The sequence below is a fragment of the Felis catus genome, chromosome E2 (genome assembly GCF_018350175.1).
Source record: "Felis catus isolate Fca126 chromosome E2, F.catus_Fca126_mat1.0, whole genome shotgun sequence".
In the NCBI taxonomy this organism is placed as follows: Eukaryota; Metazoa; Chordata; class Mammalia; order Carnivora; family Felidae; genus Felis; species Felis catus.
The window spans coordinates 33,585,046-33,604,962 of NC_058382.1; the positions used below are offsets into that span (position 1 = coordinate 33,585,046).

The 19,917-nt window shown below is 40.2% G+C and overlaps 1 protein-coding gene across 2 annotated transcripts in view; it reads right to left on the reverse strand.

Moving 5' to 3' along the window:
- Positions 1-19,917, reverse strand: part of AMFR (autocrine motility factor receptor) — a 43,802-nt gene that overhangs the window by 23,289 nt on the left and 596 nt on the right. Inside the window, exons 1-7 of one of the 2 annotated variants that reach the window (XM_045045426.1) lie at positions 19,779-19,797; positions 10,937-11,029; positions 7,221-7,385; positions 5,800-5,952; positions 2,995-3,035; positions 2,698-2,830; positions 98-231 (exon numbers count right to left, since the gene is read on the reverse strand). In XM_045045426.1, coding sequence (XP_044901361.1) covers positions 98-231; positions 2,698-2,830; positions 2,995-3,035; positions 5,800-5,952; positions 7,221-7,385; positions 10,937-10,999 — 689 coding nt within the window. In that variant the 5' untranslated portion in view covers positions 11,000-11,029; positions 19,779-19,797. Of the gene's footprint in view, positions 1-97; positions 232-2,697; positions 2,831-2,994; positions 3,036-5,799; positions 5,953-7,220; positions 7,386-10,936; positions 11,030-19,778; positions 19,798-19,917 lie in introns of those variants that run through there. The other variant, XM_023246140.2, reaches the window with a different exon arrangement.

Consider the following 19,917-nt stretch of genomic DNA (forward strand, 5'->3'; position numbering starts at 1 on the left):
ATAGCTTACAAAAGCAGTTCTCATGTAACCTGGGATCTGTTACTATGAAAGATCTAAAATGAGTGCACTTAGGCAACATCAGCTCAGGCTCGCTCACCTGGCTTCCATGTTCCCAACCACACGCAAGTAGTTCTTGTGTCGCCGGATCCGACGCTGCACTTCGTGGAATAGGTAACGCAGCTGCATAAAGATGACCAAGCTGGCCATGGATAACCAGATGTTGCCAAATAACTGAACAAGAAGGAAAGAGAACAGAATACATCATAAAATGAATGTGAACTTGCTAGTGACGAAGGTTAAGGCGTGCAACAAAAGCTCTTACTGTTGGAAAAGCTGAACTAGAACAATCTTTTGGGAAGCAGCACATATATTTACCTCACGACCATAAACAATGCACATGCTCTTTGGCCTAGCCATTCTATCACCAGCTGTCTTTTCTCAGGTACTAATCAGAAATTTAAAAGCTTTATGCACAAAGATGCCCATCCATGCAATTATAAAAAATAAAACCAGGAAATGAGCAAAATGTCCAGTAGGGAAATAGGTTCATATAATGTCATAATATATAGCCACTAATTACATTTATTATAAAGTTATATATTAACATTATACTGTATTTTATGTATAATCTTTTTAAAGAATAATTACATGGAAAAATAAGTGAAAATGGCAGGATAAAACTACCTTAAAAGAACTCATATGTGGGGTGCCTGAGTGGCTTAGCCAGTTATGCAACTGACTCTTGATTTCAGCTCAGGTCATGATCTCACAGTTGGTAAGATCGAGCCCCGTGTTGGGCTCCAAGCTGACACCTTGGAGCCTCTTTGGAATTCTCTCTTTCCCAATCTCTCTGCCCCTCCCCTGCTCGCTCGCTCTCCCCCCTCTCACTCAAAATAAATAACAATAAATAAACTTTAAAAAACACTAACATGTGGTAAAAAAATTATGTAAAGATGTAAAATAGGAAACTGAATACAATCTAAACATCCATTACGAAGGTTAGTTAAATCATCATACATCTATATGATGGGATTTTTATACTGAAGGCATTAAAATGGTTTAGAAGAACCGTGGCTAGGGGCACCTGGGTGGCTCAGCCAATTAAGTGTCTGACTCTTGATTTCGGCTCAGGTCATGATCCCAGGGTTGTGGGGTCAAGCCCCACGCTGGGCTCCATGCTGAACATGGAGCCTGCTTAGGACTCTCTCTTTCTCTCTCTGAGCCCCCCACTTGACCCCTCCACTGCTCACAGCTCTCACGTTCTCTGTCTCAAAATAAAAAAATAAATAAAATTTTTAAAAAAAGAACTGTGGCTAGCACAGGACAATAGAGATAAATACATTAGCTAAAAATAAAGCAAAAGTGAACTGCATGTCTAAAATATGATCTCAATTTATGACTGGATATACCCGAATATAAAAACAAATAAAATGTTAACAGTTATCTTTGGGTATTTGTTTCGGGGCGAGGGGATTTAAACAACTATACGTGTTTTTTTTTTTTAATATGTTTTCAAAGTTACTTTCAAAAATCAGACTTAGAACTGTTCTGTGTCAGGGCACCTAGGTAGCTCAGAAGGTTGAGGGGCTGACTTCGGCTTAGGTCATGATCTCATGATTCATGGGTTTAAGCCCCACATTGGGCTCTGTGCTGATGGCTCAGAGCCTGGAGCCTGCTATGGATTCTGTTTCTCCCTCCCTCTCTCTGCCCCTCCCCGACCTGTATTGTGTCTCTCTCTCTCAAAAATAAATAAACATTAAAAAAAAAATTTAAAAAAAAAAATGTCCTGTGTTGGGGTGCCTGGGTGGCTGTCGGTTAAGCATCCGACTTTCTGATTTCAGCTCAGATCATGATCTTGAGGTTCCTGAGATCCAGCCCCACGTCAGACTCCCTGTGCTGACAGTGTGTGGAGCCTGCTTGGGATTCTCTGGGCCCCTCGCCCACTCATGCAGCACATGCTCTCTCTCTCTCAAAATAAGTATTTAAAAAAAATAAAATAAAATGGTACAAGCAATGAAAAGAAAAGAAAAGAAAAGAAAAGAAAAGAAAAGAAAAGAAAAGAAAAGAAAAGAAAAGAAAAGAAAAGAAAAGAAAAAGAAAAAAAAAAAGAAATGTCCTGTGTCTAACCCAGTAATTTTTAAATGCAACTTTAACAGGCTTGTAATAATTCAACTGCCCACTAAATACGTTGATTCTCACCATCACTGAAGTGTTAACCATTGAAACAGAGTTTCAAATTTCTTGCACACTAAGTAAAATGTAAACAACGAAGTAGGAGGAATTAAGTACAGGTGCTTTCTTTTTAATTGTAAAGACAGAAAAGTTATGAATCCATGAAGTAGCTAACACTGCAAGAGCTCCCATGATCCCCTACAAAGTAACTGCTACATAGAAGTCATAGAAACAGTGTGTAGCACACTTTCTAATTTCATATTAGAAGAATTCTCAGTGACTTAGTCAGTGGAGTTAACCGAATGTCCTAGAGGGACAGCAAACCCCTCCTCTGGCCGGGCTCCAGCCGAAGAGGCACGCCATTGCTTTCCACCCGGTGGCAGAAACACAGAGGGGCGCAGCTGCATTTATTTTTATGGTCTTTACATCCTTTATCCACAAATGGTGCATTTGCTATGAACTAACCAGGGCTTCTGTTTCTAAAAACCTTTGCTCTCTGTTAGAGCTCCTTCTGCGGAAGCTTACCAACATGTGAATATGATGCATGAGGTCCAGGGACAAGAGAGTGAGTTCCATGACAAAATCTGTGTAATAGACATAGGTTCCTTTTCCTTCCCATGTCCCTTCATGGTTGAGGTCCCAGAGGTGAATTACATATCTGCAATGAACAGGGAAAAATCTTTTCAGTAATTACTGTGACAATTTAATTTGGCTTAAACATGATATAGTACAGTCACATTTGTATAGATTTCATTCAGGTCATATCTTAAAATCAGCAGTATGAATAGACCTCGATCACCTCCTTCCCAAATTTCTACTCACCGTAAAATCACATGAGCGGTCCTCACTGTCACAAGAAGCGACTATAAAGAAAGGTATATTTTTTCTTTTTAGTAAAATTTGTAACTGCTCAGGCCAAACTTACTTTTACAAACAGATAAGAGACAAGCATTTCTCAGTTCAATTAAAAAGCAGCTTTATTCTAGGGACATTTAGGGAACTGGACGAACGTGGTCAGAAGGTACAAACTTCCAGTTACAAGATAAGTAAGGACTGGGGATGTCATGCACAGCTATTTTTTACCTGCTTCAACTACAGTTTTACCAAGTATTTTTTATCTGCTTCAAATTTCCACGGAATACTTTCATGACCTAGAAACCCAACTTTTATTAAGCCTTTTCCTGTTAATAGGTGACAACCAATTACACTTGTCCATCTCCTGGGGAGGCCTTTTGCAATCTTGAGGTTCATGCTAGCGGTCTGACGATCACTTCTATTTTATACAGCAGTAAGTCACCATCATCAGTCACCTCAAAGGGCGTCTGAATACCTGGTGACCCTATACCCGAGCATAGTTTAGGTACCACAGTCTGAGATAAGTACCTGCTCTCGACATAACACTTTGTGCGCTCCCTTTGCCCACACAGAAGAACGAAGGAAATAAAAAATAAAATAAGCCCTTTGTAGAACTTTGTATCACAGAAATTGATATTTAAAAAAGTCCTCTTAAACTGACAGAATAGAACTATTACATTGTTTGAGATCTGGAAATTCCAATTTATAAATAGAAAGTATTTTACAAAGAGAAATACTATAAATATAAAAATATGACTAAGTTTAAAACATGAAATCTGTAACATGATAAATTATCTTAAAAAATCAATACTAATGAACTAAAATAAGGGGCGCTTGGGTGGCTCAGTCGGTAGAGCATCTGACTTCAGCTCAGGTCATGATCTCACGGTTTATGGGTTCGAGCCCCGCGTTGGGCTCTGTACTGACAGCTTGGAGCCTGGAGCCTGCTTCAGATTCTGTGACTCCCTCTCTCTCTGCCCATCCCCTACTCGCGTTCTATCTCTCTCTCTCAAAAATAAACATTTAAAAAAATTAAAAATAAATAAAAATACGTACTATAGTATAATCCAATAGGCCTAACTTAAATGTCTTTATTTTTAAGTATACCTTTTCCAAAGTTTGGCCTAATATTAAAAGTAAAGGGTGTCTCAGTTCATTAAGTGTCTGACTCTTGATTTTGGCTCAGGTCATGATCTCATGGTTTTAAGATCAAGCCCTGCATCAGGCTCTATGCTCGTGGAGCCTGCTTAAGATTCTCATTCTCTCTCTCTCTCTCCACACACACACACACACACACACACACACACACACACACACACACACACTCCCTCTCTTAAAAAAAAAAATGCAAGAAAACCAGAGTATCATGCAAATGGTGATTTATAATAAAATATATTTAAAGCAAATTAGTAACATAAATCAGTGCAAAAAAACTTTTAAACAGATATTTTCAAGAGAAATATACACATGCAGAAACTATTCAACTAGAATTGCAAATGTTTTTACTAAATACTTAAATGCTCCTTTCCTAATTTTACTTATACTACATTATATTCTGAAATCAATGCTATTAAGCAAAAAAAAAATTTATTTGTTCATTTATTAACTTATATTTTAAAGTAAACTCTACCCCCAACGTGGGGCTCAAACTCACAACCCTAATCACGAGTCACACACTCTACCAACTGACCCAGCCAGGTACTCTAACAAACTTTAACCCTATTCTAACAAATTCCCAAACAGTGGTTCAAACTTAGTGTTTTGATATTAATTAGCTTTAACAATCTATTGTTTCATTCTTTTTCATTAATAGTACCAATTATGGTAAAGATAAAAGTATTTTGCCCTTGGCCTAAGGAAAAAAGCAGATATAACAAATGAACATAAGGACATCCAAAAAAAAAAATTTTTTTTTAAAGCTTATTTATTTTGAGAGAGAGAGAGAGTATGCGTGCACACACCAGCAGGGTAGGGACAGAGAGACAGGGAGGGAGAATCCCAAGCAGGCTCTGCATTGTCAGCATAGAGCCCGATGAGGGACTCAGACTCAAAAACTGTGAGATCATGACCCTAGCCAAAACCAAGAGTCAGATGCTTAACCAACTAAACCACTCAGGAGCCCCCCAAATTTTTATTTCTAATGAAAAAAGCTGGTATATTCAAAAAGTAAATTTAAAATATACATGAATATCTCAGATTATTCTTCCAAAATAAAAAAAGAACTTATTTATGTTATTCTGTAAAATATTATGTAAATAAATAATTTATGTCCTATATAAAAAAAAAACCCAATTATAGAGTATTTCCTTTTTAATCACCACCAATCAGTGTTCATTACATCTGAGGGGGAATAATGCCCTTCCTACTAGGGAAGGATGGCACCTTGGATGTCACCACTGCCCGCTCTGGAACCTTAAACAGTTCACTGCACCCTCTATGCCTGTTTCCCCATTCATAAACAGGAATAATAAAATGAGTCAATACACATAAGGTATTTAGAGCAATCCCCAGCATACAATAGGCACTATAAAAATGTTGGCAAAAATAATTACTTTATTACGTTGTAGCAAGGATTACATAAAGTAACACACTTTTCCCTTCAATATCAGTATCCAACACAAAAGCAAGGAATTCAAAATATGCTTGTTAACAACAAAAGACCAAATATCCATCAGTCACCGCATGAGTGAAAATAACCTGACAAGGATCCTCTTGCTTCCTTGAAAGTATACTGGAATATGATCAGAGCAAAAACCTGCATCCACATCTTACCTCTGCTGCCATGAAAGCCAGTGTATGCATCCCGTGGGTGTAGCCTGTGACACAGCAGACAACTGCTAATCCACAGCAAGAAAGCAGCATCGCGATCAACAGAGACAGCACTCGCCCATGGCTGCTCATGGGTGTGGTGGGGGAAAAGGAGAGCTGAAATGTACAAAACAGGAGAAGGAAGCTCATTCTTCTTCACTTCAGTGTTAAGCTTCACTGAGAAACTCAAGGTTAATCTTGGCGTCTTTGCTCAGGAATCTGTGCTTAGCTGCGTGGCCATAAGCATCCCACTAACAGACAGTCAAAATTCTCCAACCAACCTGAATATGAGTATGAGCTGATATTTAAGAGCTCTGTATCACTTAATTTACAGAAAGTAACAATATACATTATATTTTTATCTCAAATTCTCCAGGATCCTCCTACCAGTGGGATTATAAGCCTCCCCAAGCAATTTTCCAAGGGTGTATCATTCTTTTTTTCAACATTCAACGGCACTCCAGATTGCATCATGTTCTGTTGTGTTTCTTTCTGGATCTTGCTGTAGAGCCCTCCTCCTGAAAATTCACTTGGAGAACGTTCCTACAGTGTTTAGGGCTGGGACAGCAGAAATGTAATCCAGGTGCCGAGCGCCTAGATCACAATGCTATGTTAATAGTATACAAGGAGAGGCCACAGCCAGGAACAAAAGGCTGGGGCTGGGACTCTGAGCAGGAGGGTGGAGATAACAAACCAGTTAGGGAGGTTGGGCGCTCCTGTTCTTGACCCCTTAACGGCTTTCAGACTGAGATGAACTCACACAGAGGTGCAAGGACCACCTGGTCCTCAGGGACCAGGGGCAAATAAGGCCCCGGAGTGGGTTTAGCTGAGGGTGAGATTTCCCCAGGACCCATGACATTAGCTTGGGTGCCCTCAGGAGTGTGGGTTCGCCTGCACAGCTCTGAAGTGGAGAGGCAGATCTTGTACCCAAAGAAGGATTCGCTTCTCCCGGGACCCAGGAAGCCAAGAGAGCTAATTGAGTCCTGGCCCAGGGGTAGAAACAGCATAAACCAGTCCGTAGGAAAGCTCCAAGAATTAGAGGAAAAAAATGGAAGGAGACTAGAACAGAAAATATCTGGAAGACAGCTGCTTGTTTTCAGTTTATATATTAAGCTTTCCCTGAGCTGTGATCAAAACAGTTTGTGTAGGTGAACTGACCCCACATGGGCTGTAACATAATATGCTATCGGGTAGGGGAGGAGACATGTTCCTACATTCCTTGGCTGCTGCAGGAAGTCCCTCAAGAAACAGGCAGTGGCTACCTGATCAAGGAACCTTGCCTGGAGACCTCCGTGGGACATGCCCTTTATGGCTCATTCATCTTACACAATCCAAACCTGGCAAACCTGTGACTAAACAAGCAAAGAGCATGGCTAAAAACTCACATATTCAAACCGGTCCTTGCAGAGCTGAACCATCAGATGCAGAAATACAAGTCCAGCAAACCAGAGGCACCACATGACCACCTCTTCCACTGTTTGGACATTCAGCACACCAAAAATGAAAATGAACTTGTAGAAAATAAAATTCCAAAACTTGTCCTTGAGGTGCTGAAAAGAAAAATATTTATAAAGGTGAGTACTATTACATCTAACTGATTGACGAGGAGTTAACATAACAAAAACTGGCCTCCCTGGAGAAAATATTCTACATTCAGCTTTCTAATGTTTTCCACAAGAAATTATAAGGTAAAGAAAAAAATAAATCCTCTGAAGAATAACGCTAAGGCTTCTAGAAAATAATTTGTAGACTCTGGATTGTAACCCTGTCAGTTATAAAATTTTAGCCAGTAAAAGGGAGTGATACTAGTCTAGTACCTTGTATATTAAGAATGATATACTTCCAACACAAAATTTTAAAAAATGGTGAAGGCTACAAGTATCATTTTTAATACTTCTGTTCTCTTGGACTCTTAACCAGTAGAAAAGATTAGGTTTTTTTTTAACACCTTTTTGATTAAAAAACAACATACGCTCATTGGCCAGTCTATAATCAATAGGAAAAGCAAAACAAAAATGATGCCTTAGCGGTTTTATGCTTTTTTCTTGTCTTCTTCCTGATGTGCAAAAACAATTTTTGTACATTGCTTTATTTCACTCATTGTGAGAACCTTACCAATGTCAGAGAATAATCTGCGAATACACCATTTTGGTGGTTACAGGTAGACAATAAAAACAACTTCGTTCAATACTGGTGGATATTGTGCAATATCCAAAAATATTGCAATGAATGTCTCTGCAGGAGTTTCTATTTCTTCAGCATTATGAAATCAAGGGTGACAAATGTTTTTATGGTTTCTAGTAAGTACCATCCACCTGGTTTACAAAGAAGTTAATAAATGTCCTGCTCCTGGGAGCACTGGGAGAATACATCACCTACAGGGAGGACAGCTAGTTTTTAAAATCTTCACTACCCTGGGACACCTGAGTGGTTCAGTCAGCTAAGTGTCCGTCTTCAGCCCAGGTCATGGTCTCACTGTTCATGAGTCTGAGCCCCACGTTGGGTTCTGTGCTGACAGCTCAGAGCCCGGAGCCTGCTTCAAATTCTTTGTCTCCCTCTCTCTCTGCCCCTCCCCAACTAATGCTTGCTCTCTCTCTCCCTCTCTAAAAAATAAACATTAAAAAAAAAATAAATTAAAAAAAAAATCTTCACTACCCTGAAGAAAAAGGGCAACGAGGGGAGTTTAGCCACCAGATATTAAAATATACTATCAAGCCATCTGTGGGAGGGGTAGGAACTGAGGAAAGAAGAATGAAATAGGACTTCTAAGTACATTTGTATAAACTGTTCTGAACCATTTGTTTCGCAGATTCAAACAACTGAAACAGAAAACAAGCAAAACTGAATAGAAACAGAAATAATGGAGTCTGAATGTATAACAAGTGAATGACTACAGAGAGAGAATACTTTTGAGAACGTTTACACACTGTACTCTATACATTTGCACAGAGAACAATTGGAACTAGGAATCTTTGGTGAAGGCTTGTTTTCAGATCTGGCACAGGTAAAGTACAAGGTGAACCCAGGACATCTTATGCTGGGTTTTGAATCTTCACCCCACCATCTATCTGCTGTGAAATTTTGGACAAGTCACTTAACATTCCAGTGCTTTGGTCTCCCCATCCGTAAGATGGGCCTTATTACTCCGGGATCACAGAATTGTGGGAGGAACTAAACATGTGTACTGTGCTTGGACATGTGCCACGGTAGGCTTTTAAAAAAATTCCTTGTTCTAAACCTCCATCCATTTTTACCCCATCTTCAATATTCAGTGTCTTTGCCTCTAACGTGACTATTTATTGAGCTTCCTTGAACCACCTACAGAGCAAACCTGTGTCAGTTCTGCAGAGTTCTAACTCAAACTGGCGCCTGATAAACGCCCCTGGATGACATTCGTCAAAAAATAAGTCGTCACAGTGGTGAGAACACCATAATGGCATAATGTGTATAGACATTTTGAATCACTGTGTTGTACACCTGAAACTAATGTAACATCGTGCGTTACCTATATTCGAAGTTTTAAATAAGTAAATAAATGAAATGAAAGATGTGATGTCTACCGAAAAACTGAAAGTAGAGTAACAAATGTGTTCATTACCTCTAGGAATTGTAAAAGTCTCTGTAATGCTCCAAGGTTATGTTTTCTGTAAATTTTGAACTGATATTTAACATTTTAGAAAAAGGAAAACCATAGATCAGGTCCACTGGTGCCAAGTCAGTCCACCAGCATTCAGACGGCTTGCCTGGGCCTGACCAATTTCTGGCCTGCAAGTCAAAAGTTTTTCTTGAAAAAGAAAGAAGCATCAGAGCGCCTGGGTGACTCAGTCAGTTAAGTATCCAACTTTGGCTCAGGTCCCATGGTTCGTGAATTCAAGTCCCACATCAGGCTCTCTGCTGTGAGCACACAGCCTGCTTCAGATCCTCTGCCCACCTCTCTCTCTCTGCCCCTCCCTTGCTAGTGCTCACTCTCTCTCTCTCTCTAAACATTTAAGAAAGAAAGAAAGAAAGAAAGAAAGAAAGAAAGAAAGAAAGAAAGAAAGAAAGAAAGAAAGAAAGAAAGAAAGAAAGAAAGAAAGAAAGAAAGAAAGAAAGAAAGAAAGAAAGAAAGAAAGAAAGAAAAGAGAGAGAGAGAGAAGGAGGGAGGGAGGGAGGGAGGGAAAAAAGAAAGAGGCATCAAAAGGAGCTTTTTGTATCCCACCAAAGAAATGACAATCTGTTGATGCCATTTAGGAGACCTCTGGAGTTGATACTTTGGAGAAAGTGCTCAATACTCACTAATGAAAACTCTCTGGGAGAACAAACAGTCCTGCTCATAACAGCATCCAAGGGCTCAACCACACAGTTACCTCATTTCAGCTCTGAACTAGGACCTCAGCCGACTTGGTAATAGAGGACTTGGGTTGAAAGGGTAAAGAGTGAGACCAATGTAGGTTCATGCAGCAGCTTCCTGTGTCTTATCACCGGAGGAAGATAAAGTAAAACATAGTTCTGTTTGTATGGTGTTGTGTTAAGGCCAGTTCTAAATTCTTATTTTAAAACACACCATTCTACATTCTACACTAAAATCCTTGGGGGACTGCCAATCTGTCCAGTACGCTTGTGGCACATTCTTTATCCGAAGCACGTCCTGTTCCTATACGTGCATATTCTGGGAGTATACGGTCACATAAGAAAATGTCCTTGCTCTTGTGAAGTACACAGTGAAGCATCTGGGGATACAGGGGGATGATGTCCACAACTGACGTTCAAATGGATCAGAAAAAAAACATTTAATATAAATAAAAGGTGAATGTTAAAGCAAATGGGACAGAACACTGGCAACTGTGAATCTGGATTCAGGTGTATAGAAGTGCTTCAGAGTATTCAAGCAACCTTTCTGTAAGTTTAAAATTATACCAAACACTGGGGGGCACCTGGGTGGCTCAGACGGTTGAGCATCCAACTTTGGCTCAGGTCATGATCTCACAGTTTATGAGTTTGAGCCCCACATCAGGCTCTCAAAAATAAATAAACATTTTTAAAAAATTAAAATTATACCAAACACAAAGTTAAAAAAAAAAAAATCTGGTCACTAGAATCCATCCTTGCCATTTGGACTTACCTGTCTCTCACTCACTCGAAGAGGGCCAAACACAATACACTGGATTAGTTTAGCCACCAACATCAAAACACAGCAAGCAGTATTTACTAGAACCTGTACACAAACCAAAGAAAGAAAGTTTATTTCCTCCTGCTAAAAAATAAAAACAGCTCTAAAGATTTTGTATTCGGAATTCAGCAATCATTTCCAATGACTGAGCCTCTCCAGTTCCCTACCAACACAAGTAATATTTGAAGGGGCACGCTTGCATGGGTGGTGGGAATAGAGATAAGGAATGGGGAGGAGAGGCACCAGCTTAGCAGCCAATTCACAGAGCCCTGTCCCAATACACCATCCAGCAGGCCACCTTCCCCTTCAGTCTTTACTGAACTGTGTGTGGTAAACTTTGTACTGAATGTATAAAACTATATACACCTTGTAAGCCATATGTATCTCCTAGGTACATCACTTCCCACATTAAGATTTTGCTAGAAATGGAAGTTATCATAAACTAAAATCCAGCATCTACATATCTTGCTCTGCCCTGCAGAAAGGAATAGCAGGTGAGGAGGAGAGGGTTGATAGTCACATAAGAATCACAAGACCATAAAAAATAGAGAACTCATACATATATGTACATATGTATGTATATATGTATTTTAATGTACTACAATGGGATAATCTGCCAACCAAAAGATAAATGTTCCCCATGCTTGGCGTTGGCCTTCAAGTAAAGGTTCTGGGGGCATCAGAGGGTAATGGAATCGAGAAACCAGGAAGAAGGAAGAAGGAAACTAGCAAGGGGGTCTGAGAACTGGAAGGCAACCAAGAGACACCAATGCAAAACCAAGGCCTTCTTCAACAGGAGGTGAGAAATCTTCTCTTTTCTTAGGTAATTAAGAGAATGGATATCCCTACACCTAAACAAGAAATCTAATGCTCACAAAATGAAAGAATTGGCTGCTCTTGACCAAGAGGCTAGGGGGGCACATCTCACCACTGATGCTCAAATGATTTTTAAAACTCTGCATGACCCCAAAAGCCAAAGGGACCTTGATAAAGACAGTAAACATGACTTTTATTGAGAAATGAAATTAATGGAACAGATGGAAATGAATGGAAATTAACCCCAACTCCATGTAAAGACTGCTTCAAGCTTTGATTCATTAAGCTTACAGGAAGGTGGCCATATTCTTCTTCCTGGGTCATTCTTCCCTCTTCTTTTAAAAGAAGCAAATGATACTATGGAACTTAAAAAAAAAAAAAAAAAAAAAGATGACAGAAGAAGTAATATAAAAAAACAAGCTCCTTAAGAGCTCTTCAGGTTCCCCTTAGTATGTCACACCATCTACCCCTCTGGGAGAACATACGTAATGGCAGTCCTGATTCATTACAAAAAGGTTAAATTATGTTTAGTCCTATTCTGCCTGTCTAATGGGGCAAGGAAATGTGTGATATATTTTTAAAGAACTGAAAAAAAAATAGTTTGGTTGAAAAAAGAAACTATTCTGGTAATTAAATCCTTCAAATAACCAGGAAAAATAATTAGTTATCCAAAACATCCTATATCCCTAACTTGTGACTCCAGTGGAACAGCCCTATTCCAAATGGTCCAACAAATAGCTTAAGATACTAATTTGCAAGGAGATGAAATAGATGTCAAAAAGATCACTATCATTGTACTCTAAACCAGTCAATGGGAAGTTTGGTCGTGTTAATTTTAAAAAACTTCATAAGACAAAGCAACCATAACCCTTCAAGCCACATCTCCCAGCTGAGCAGAATTTTTTTTGTTTTGTTTTTAAAGTAAACTCTGCCCCCATTGCAGGGCTAGAACTCATGACCCTGGGATCAAGAGTCACATGCTCATTGACTGAGCCAGCCAGGCGCCCCTGAAAAGAATTTTTTATATCAGCCAAACATCCATCCCCCAACCTAATTATAACACAATTTTTAAAAAGAATTCTTGCTGGTTTTGCAGGTGAGCATAGCAAATAAAGAAATGACTCCGCACATTTAGCACCTACTTGTTCAAGGCACGTGGGACGTTAAGAGAAATGAGGGAGCTCTGCACCCCGCATTAAAAGAGCTTTTAGAATCTGCAGGACACAGAACTTGGTAAGCATCTAACACACCAAGCAGGCTGCAGGGAGAGCCATCGGTGCAGGAGAAGAAAGTAAATTGAGGGCCCCGTAATCATTGCTCTATCCAAAAGCACACTCTAGCACATCTTGGGTTGCAAAACAAAAAATAAAGTATTATTTACTATTTCTGTTACATTTCTTCAGGTTCAAAAATACAGTTCAAAAAATTAGCATCATTTTTTTAAAAAAATGAGTCTGTCATAATCCCATCACTCATAGATAATCATGTCTTACTTAAATTTCAATGGAAGATTTAAAAATTAGCCAGGGTAAAAAGGAAAAAAGGCTTGAGAAAATACACTGATATTAGAAAGGGAATTTATGTAAAAAGAAAGAGCTAATCTTCTGTGACCTTTATATGAAAGCCAGGCTACACAGAATTGGAAGCAACTAAAAATTATTTTAAGATGATGAATGAAGTATTTTTAAAAACACCTTAACAATTATTAGTAACTATTTATTCTTTGTCTATTTATAGAAAAATTACTTAATATATAATAAATTCTCAACTTTAAAACTGATTAAGCCTTGGGGCGCCTAGGTGGCTCAGGTCATGATCTCACGGTTCGTGGGTTCGAGCCCTGTGTCGGGCTCTGTGCTGACAGCTCAGAGCCTGGAGCCTGCTTTGGATTTTGTGTCTCCTTCTCTGTCTGCCCCTCCCCTGCTTGCACTCTGTCTCTCTACCTCTCTCAAAAGTAAATAATAAACATTAAAAAAAAAACAATAAAAAAAATAAAATTGACAAAGCCTCGAAAATGTGCAAATACAGAAAGCAACCTAATTGTAGCATTCTCCACTTAAAAGCAAATCCCACCAACTATACTTCAATTTAAAAAAAATCACCTGCACACAAAAAAATTTTTTTTACCATGCTTCTATGTGTGAGCATTTGCTAAACTGCACACTGTATAAAATCATTTGTTCCTGGGCCTCTGAATAGGAGACAAAGATAAAGAAATGGCAATTTCTTTCTATTGGGGATAAGTGGTATTTTCTAACTAAAATAAAGTATGGCATTCTAAAAAATTAAATCAATACATTAAAGCAAATCCCAAATCAGCTCCCATTAGGTCACCAGCAATATTCTTACAGAAACACTTTAGCCCAGATGTAAATCCACAGAACCAGGACAAACCTTCTCACCTCCAATAATCAAAACGAGGCTCACCTCTAGCAAGCCCAGTCTGACCCCCTTTATCCACACAGACCACAGTAAAAGTACTAACTTCATTTTATTTGTTCTGTGCAGCTAGCTAGTTTTTCCTTGCAGGCAGAATCCAAACTTGACTGTAAGGATAAAGGGTTCACTGGAGCACTGTTGACTGACAGCAGAAAAATGGAACACAATTAAATGTCCATCAGAGAGACAAGTTCAATAAACTGAAAGAGGCATTTGGTGGAATACAATGAAGCCAGGAAAACTGGCTCAGCAGCTTTTTATTTACGGGTACTGTATGGAACCTTCAAGATCACTTGCTTACTGAGAAAAAAGCAAGATGTAGAAAAACTATTATATGCTTGCCTGTATGCAAAAGAGAAAGCATGTGCATACAGACACGCATACGCACTTGTATAACTGTAGATGTGCAATGTGCCAAGGACTTAATCACCTGGGTGTTTCTCGATCCTCTACTTAACACTAGCACTAATTACAAGAAAGTGGTAATGGCCGCTTCTGGGAAAGGGAAGCAGAAGATTTACTTTTCACTGTACATCACTTGTGTACCTTTTGACTTCTGTACCATGATCATATATTATTTTTTTAATTGATTTTTCTAAAGTTTAGAGTCTATTAAACTTTCTGACCAGTTCTGAAATTCCACATTTATTTTTCTCATCATATGATGGGAGACTGAGCAAATGGGGTGGCCTCAATTATCTTGTTACATGGGTATTTCTACTATATTAAAATGCTTCAGAAATGTTTCTCTTATCTACAGCAATGTAAAAACTTTAAATAATATTCTTTAAGTCCTCACCAAACTTCTTTATTTTGTATCTGGTCTACACAAAATAAGTTTTGTGTGTTCCTGAGCAGTCTACGACAGAAAATGTCAAGGCAGTAGTGACCCGAGGAACACCTATTTAATCAGGCTTAACGTAATTCCTCTTAAGGCCCCATAAGAAAATTCCCCTCCCACAGTGGTTCTGCTATGCTACTTGAGAACAACAGAAACGAAATTACGAGACAGTGTGCCCTGAGAGGAAAAGAGAAGCAAGCAATAACAAACAGATTAGCCATGTTTATCACTGTGTAATTCTGGAGGTATTTTTGATCCTATAAAATGCTGGCCACCAATGGGGTGTTATTTATAAGCTTGTGATAAAATGTAGTTAAGCTACCAGGAACAGTCTCCAGGCCAGGATCAATATGGTATTTCTTAGTCTCCTACTTAACACCAGTACTAACCACCACCCCCACACACCATTTGTCTGTCTCTTCTCTATAAGGACAAGTGGAATATGTTCTCTCTCTGAAGGTTCTCCGTGACCAGTATAAAACTCGACAAAATGCAAAGATGCATACTCCCCCTTTATTACACGGATGATCATGTTCTTCTTTTCACAATGTCGGGGAAATAAGTGAGTTTATTTATACTCATCATGCACGTATCAAGCAATCAAATCATCTCTCTCCTCCTCACCCTGAGGATCTTTTCTATATTTCTAAGTTGTTTATCTAGGCTTATATCCTCTTGTTTAGAAGTGTAATCTTTCTCTCTAGCTGCCCCAACATTTCTAAAGCTAACATTTTTCTCCAAACTTCTTTGGAATATTCAACTCATAAACACTCAAACCTAATACATTACTTTCAGTTCTGGAGTTTCATAATTATATGAAGATGAACTCTTTAAAGCAGGAGTCAGCAACTTTCTCTCTAATGGGCTATCAGACAATAAATATTTTAGGCTTGGTAGGCCACATGCTCTCTGTCACATACTCTTCCCCTCCAAAAAAAAAAAAAAAAAAACTTAAAAAAATATAAAAACCATCAGGGGCACCTAGGTGGCTCTGTCGGTTAAGCAACTGGCTCTTGATTTCAGCTCAGCTCATGATCTCATGGTTCATGAGGTGGAGCCCTGCATCGGGCTCTGCAACTACCTACACAAGGCCTGCCTGGGATTCTCTGTCTTCCTCTCTCTGTCCCTCCCACGTGCTCCCCCACTCTCTCTTCCTCTCTCTCAAAAACAAATAAAAACTAAAATAAATAAATAAATAAATAAAACAAAAATATAAAAATCATCATTAGCTAATAGACTTGTAGAAAATGGGCCAGGCCAAATAGGCCACTGGAGTTTCCCCATCCCTGATCATAGCGGTCTGGTCACTTTTCTCCATTTTCGTTTTTTTGGTGATTTTTTTTCCCCTAGAGACTTTTATTTAAATTATTTGATTTGCATACAACTAAGTCAGAACTTTAACACTTATTTTGTATTTCCATTTCTCCATTCTACCATGTCCTGCTCTTATAATTTTAGAAGCAGATCTGTAAAAAAGAAAAAAAAAAAAAACAGGAAGGAGATACAATGAAAATAACAAGAATAAAGAAGGGGAAAAGCCAAAAACACCTGTACAATTCAAAACAATAACAGAATGGATCAATAAGGGAAGTGACATCTGAAAAGTGTAAAATAAGCCTAGAAATAAATAAATAGTGAAACCTAATCTCAAATGAAACTTTAGAACGAAAGTTCTAGAAAGACATGCGGAAACAAGTGATCCCATCATCCCTAGGATTTGCCAGATTTGTAAGAACCCTGGAGCCTCCCCTCGAAACAGTTATGCTCACCCCGGAGGGCCGCCTGGAGATATCCCCCTTGGGGGAGGCCATCTCCTGGCCTCTTCCCATTCTACATGACTTGGTCCTCACCACTGCTGCCACAGGTCGCTCCTGAGAAAATCACCTCATCATGCCAGCCCCTCCTTCCCTCCGCCCCCACTTAAACCCTATGCCCCACAAAATAATGTCCATACTCCTTAACAGAGCTGTCAAGGTTTATATAATCTGACCTTGACCCCACATCCTATTCTCCCTAATCCATTTCTCAACCATTAGTGTGCCTAAAATCACCTGGAACATTAATCAAAATGAAGACTCCAAGGTTCTGCCCTTCCCCCTGAATCAATCCCTAGAGAGAATCTGAGAAACTGTATCTCACAAGTACCAGGTTGCCAGAGGCCCACAGGTCCACACTTTGAGAAATACATGTTTAAACTTTAGAGGGGTTGGTCACTTCGCCCACCTCCTGTGACTCCTGGGTGTCCCCTTTACTTTCCCAAACTCACTCTTAATCATAAGACCCAACGGAGTTTTAATTTAAGAGCCCAGTTTATGGGCTGCTCTGCATAGGCCGCGCACTACCTTTCATATGCTGTCTGAGCTTCACGGGCTCTTTTCTCTACTTGGAACACACACCGCTACTTGCTCAGATCCTTCTCACCTCCCGAGGCTGGGTTCAAACACCATCTTCCACTCATCCTTCCCCTAGGCATCACTTTCTCCTTCCCCCAGACTCTGCCGTATCTTCTTTATATATCTACTATCACTCATCAAATTTTGCTTTATTTATATACGGATTGCTTTGAGGGAAGGGGGAAAGGGTTCACAGCTATGCCTTCCAGAGTGCCCAAAAATGGTACCACTGAAAGGTTTTGAGCTGAGTTTGTTAATCAAAAACGCCCTGAGATGCTATCAGACCTATATTGATTTAAATGGTGCTCACAAAGAGAAGTTTTAGAGATTCCAATAAGCCAAACAGCAGCTAACAGGATTTGCAAACTGGCAGAAAGATCAGTTTTTGTTTTGTCTTGCTTGGTTTTTAAAAAATTGAATCTGGGGCGCCTGGGTGGCGCAGTCGGTTAAGCGTCCGACTTCAGCCAGGTCACGATCTCGCGGTCCGTGAGTTCGAGCCCCGCGTCGGGCTCTGGGCTGATGGCTCAGAGCCTGGAGCCTGTTTCCGATTCTGTGTCTCCCTCTCTCTCTGCCCCTCCCCCGTTCATGCTCTGTCTCTCTCTGTCCCAAAAATAAATAAACGTTGAAAAAAAAAATTAAAAAAAAAAAATTGAATCTGAATGTCTTTGGGCAGGACCAAGGCCCCACCGTATATTCACTCAACAATGCTGTCAGGCCAAGGAAGCAGGCCTTTGAAGACTGTGAGTCCCGCTCAGCTACTATGCAATGGGTGAGGAGGAAAACTTATAGGGGGTCTGAGAAACCAAGGAAGACCAGCATCAAAGTGTGAAAACCACGAGTAAAGATGTTAGAAGAACAGTAGGAAGATCAACTGAAAAAGGGGAAAAAAATCATCAGATTAGGAAGGAATGATAAATCTGCTTTAGGTAAGACCTCTAATGAAAAAGATCGGGGAAAATGGCTATGTTAGTAAAAGGAATAATTTCTGTGGGAAAATCAACAGGCTTTATGCAATGTTTAATGAAGAGGTGTTAACCTTGGAATTTGAACACAGGTTTTGTAAAAACAAAATCTCCTGGAGGGCAAAAAATCGTTAAACAATGCTAGTAGCTGCTATATTCTACAGTGGTTCCTTCTTATTTATGTCTTTTATATCAAAGACTGCATTGTAATCTTGACATTTGCCAGAAGTACTCTTGACATCGATGTAAGTTGTTTACCTGCTAACTCAAACGAAAAAATAGATCTGAGATAAGACGAGAGACGGGAGTTGAGTTCTTTCTCTTCTCCCTTCTTCTCTACTGTTTACACAGTACCCACCTAAGGTACACAGCAGTGAAAGAAGAAAACTTCACCCTTCACTGCCTTCTACTAATCTCTTCATCAGAAGGACCAAGAGACGTAATCCACAGCCCCCCGAGTTCATAAATCCCACTGCTTCCTGATGAAGCACAGAGGGATTAATTATAACAAATGAGTTGTAGATCATTCCCTATCCTTGGAATATTAATCTTAGTCATTTACAGCCTACTCTTAACCCCAGATGGGAACTGCAGAAGACAAGCCCCAAGACACCACAGCAAACCCAAGTGACAGACTTAAATCCTGGAGCAACTTTTCTGATCACTGTGTGTATACATACATGGCATTCAAGGCCAAGGTGGAAGCGAAGTTCTTTAGTCAAAATACTGTTGATCTGCCCAGCCTGAAATTATCTGTCCTAACAAGCGAAACCAGCACTTGGGGCTCGTAGGTGCTGCTTATCTTGCATTGACAGACAAACTGAAAACCCTGTTGTAACATGGATCACTAAATGGACAGATCCGGAGTGAGAACGATGAGCCTGCTCTTGACTCCGAATGTTTTACTGCCCTCACACATCAAAGGAAACCGTCACGAATCATCAGGTAAAAGCAACAGGAAAGGAAGCACGGTTTGTATGTGTGTGTTTGACCCAAACAGGACAATCACATCCTAAATGGCCACAACGAGAAAAGTTGTGGGAGCCGGCCTCCCTCCTGAAAGAAATGTCCCAGCACACCCAAATGCGTACAGCTGTCCCAAAGCCAACATCTGATTCGCCTCGGCCCCCTCCTCTTTACTGGAAACCCGCTAACAACACTCCGTGCCGACCGAGTCAGAAAAGCCTTTCAACTTCCCTCCACAATTCACTGGCCCACTGGGGTAACCGGCTGCTGGAGGGCTCCGAGTTTCCGTCCCGGGGTCCCTCAGTCACTCCCCCCGTCCCAGCACCTCGCCCCTTCCCCTCCTCCGGCTGGACCGCGCGCCCTCGCGCCCTCCGCACCTCCACGAGCCCCGTCCTCAAGCCTCTGTCGGGTCGCCCCCGCTCTCGGGCGGGCTGATCTCTCCGCGTCCCCCACCCCCACCCCGGGCCACCTCAGCACCTCAGCCTCCGGGAGGGCAGCAAGCTGGCGGGAGGGCCC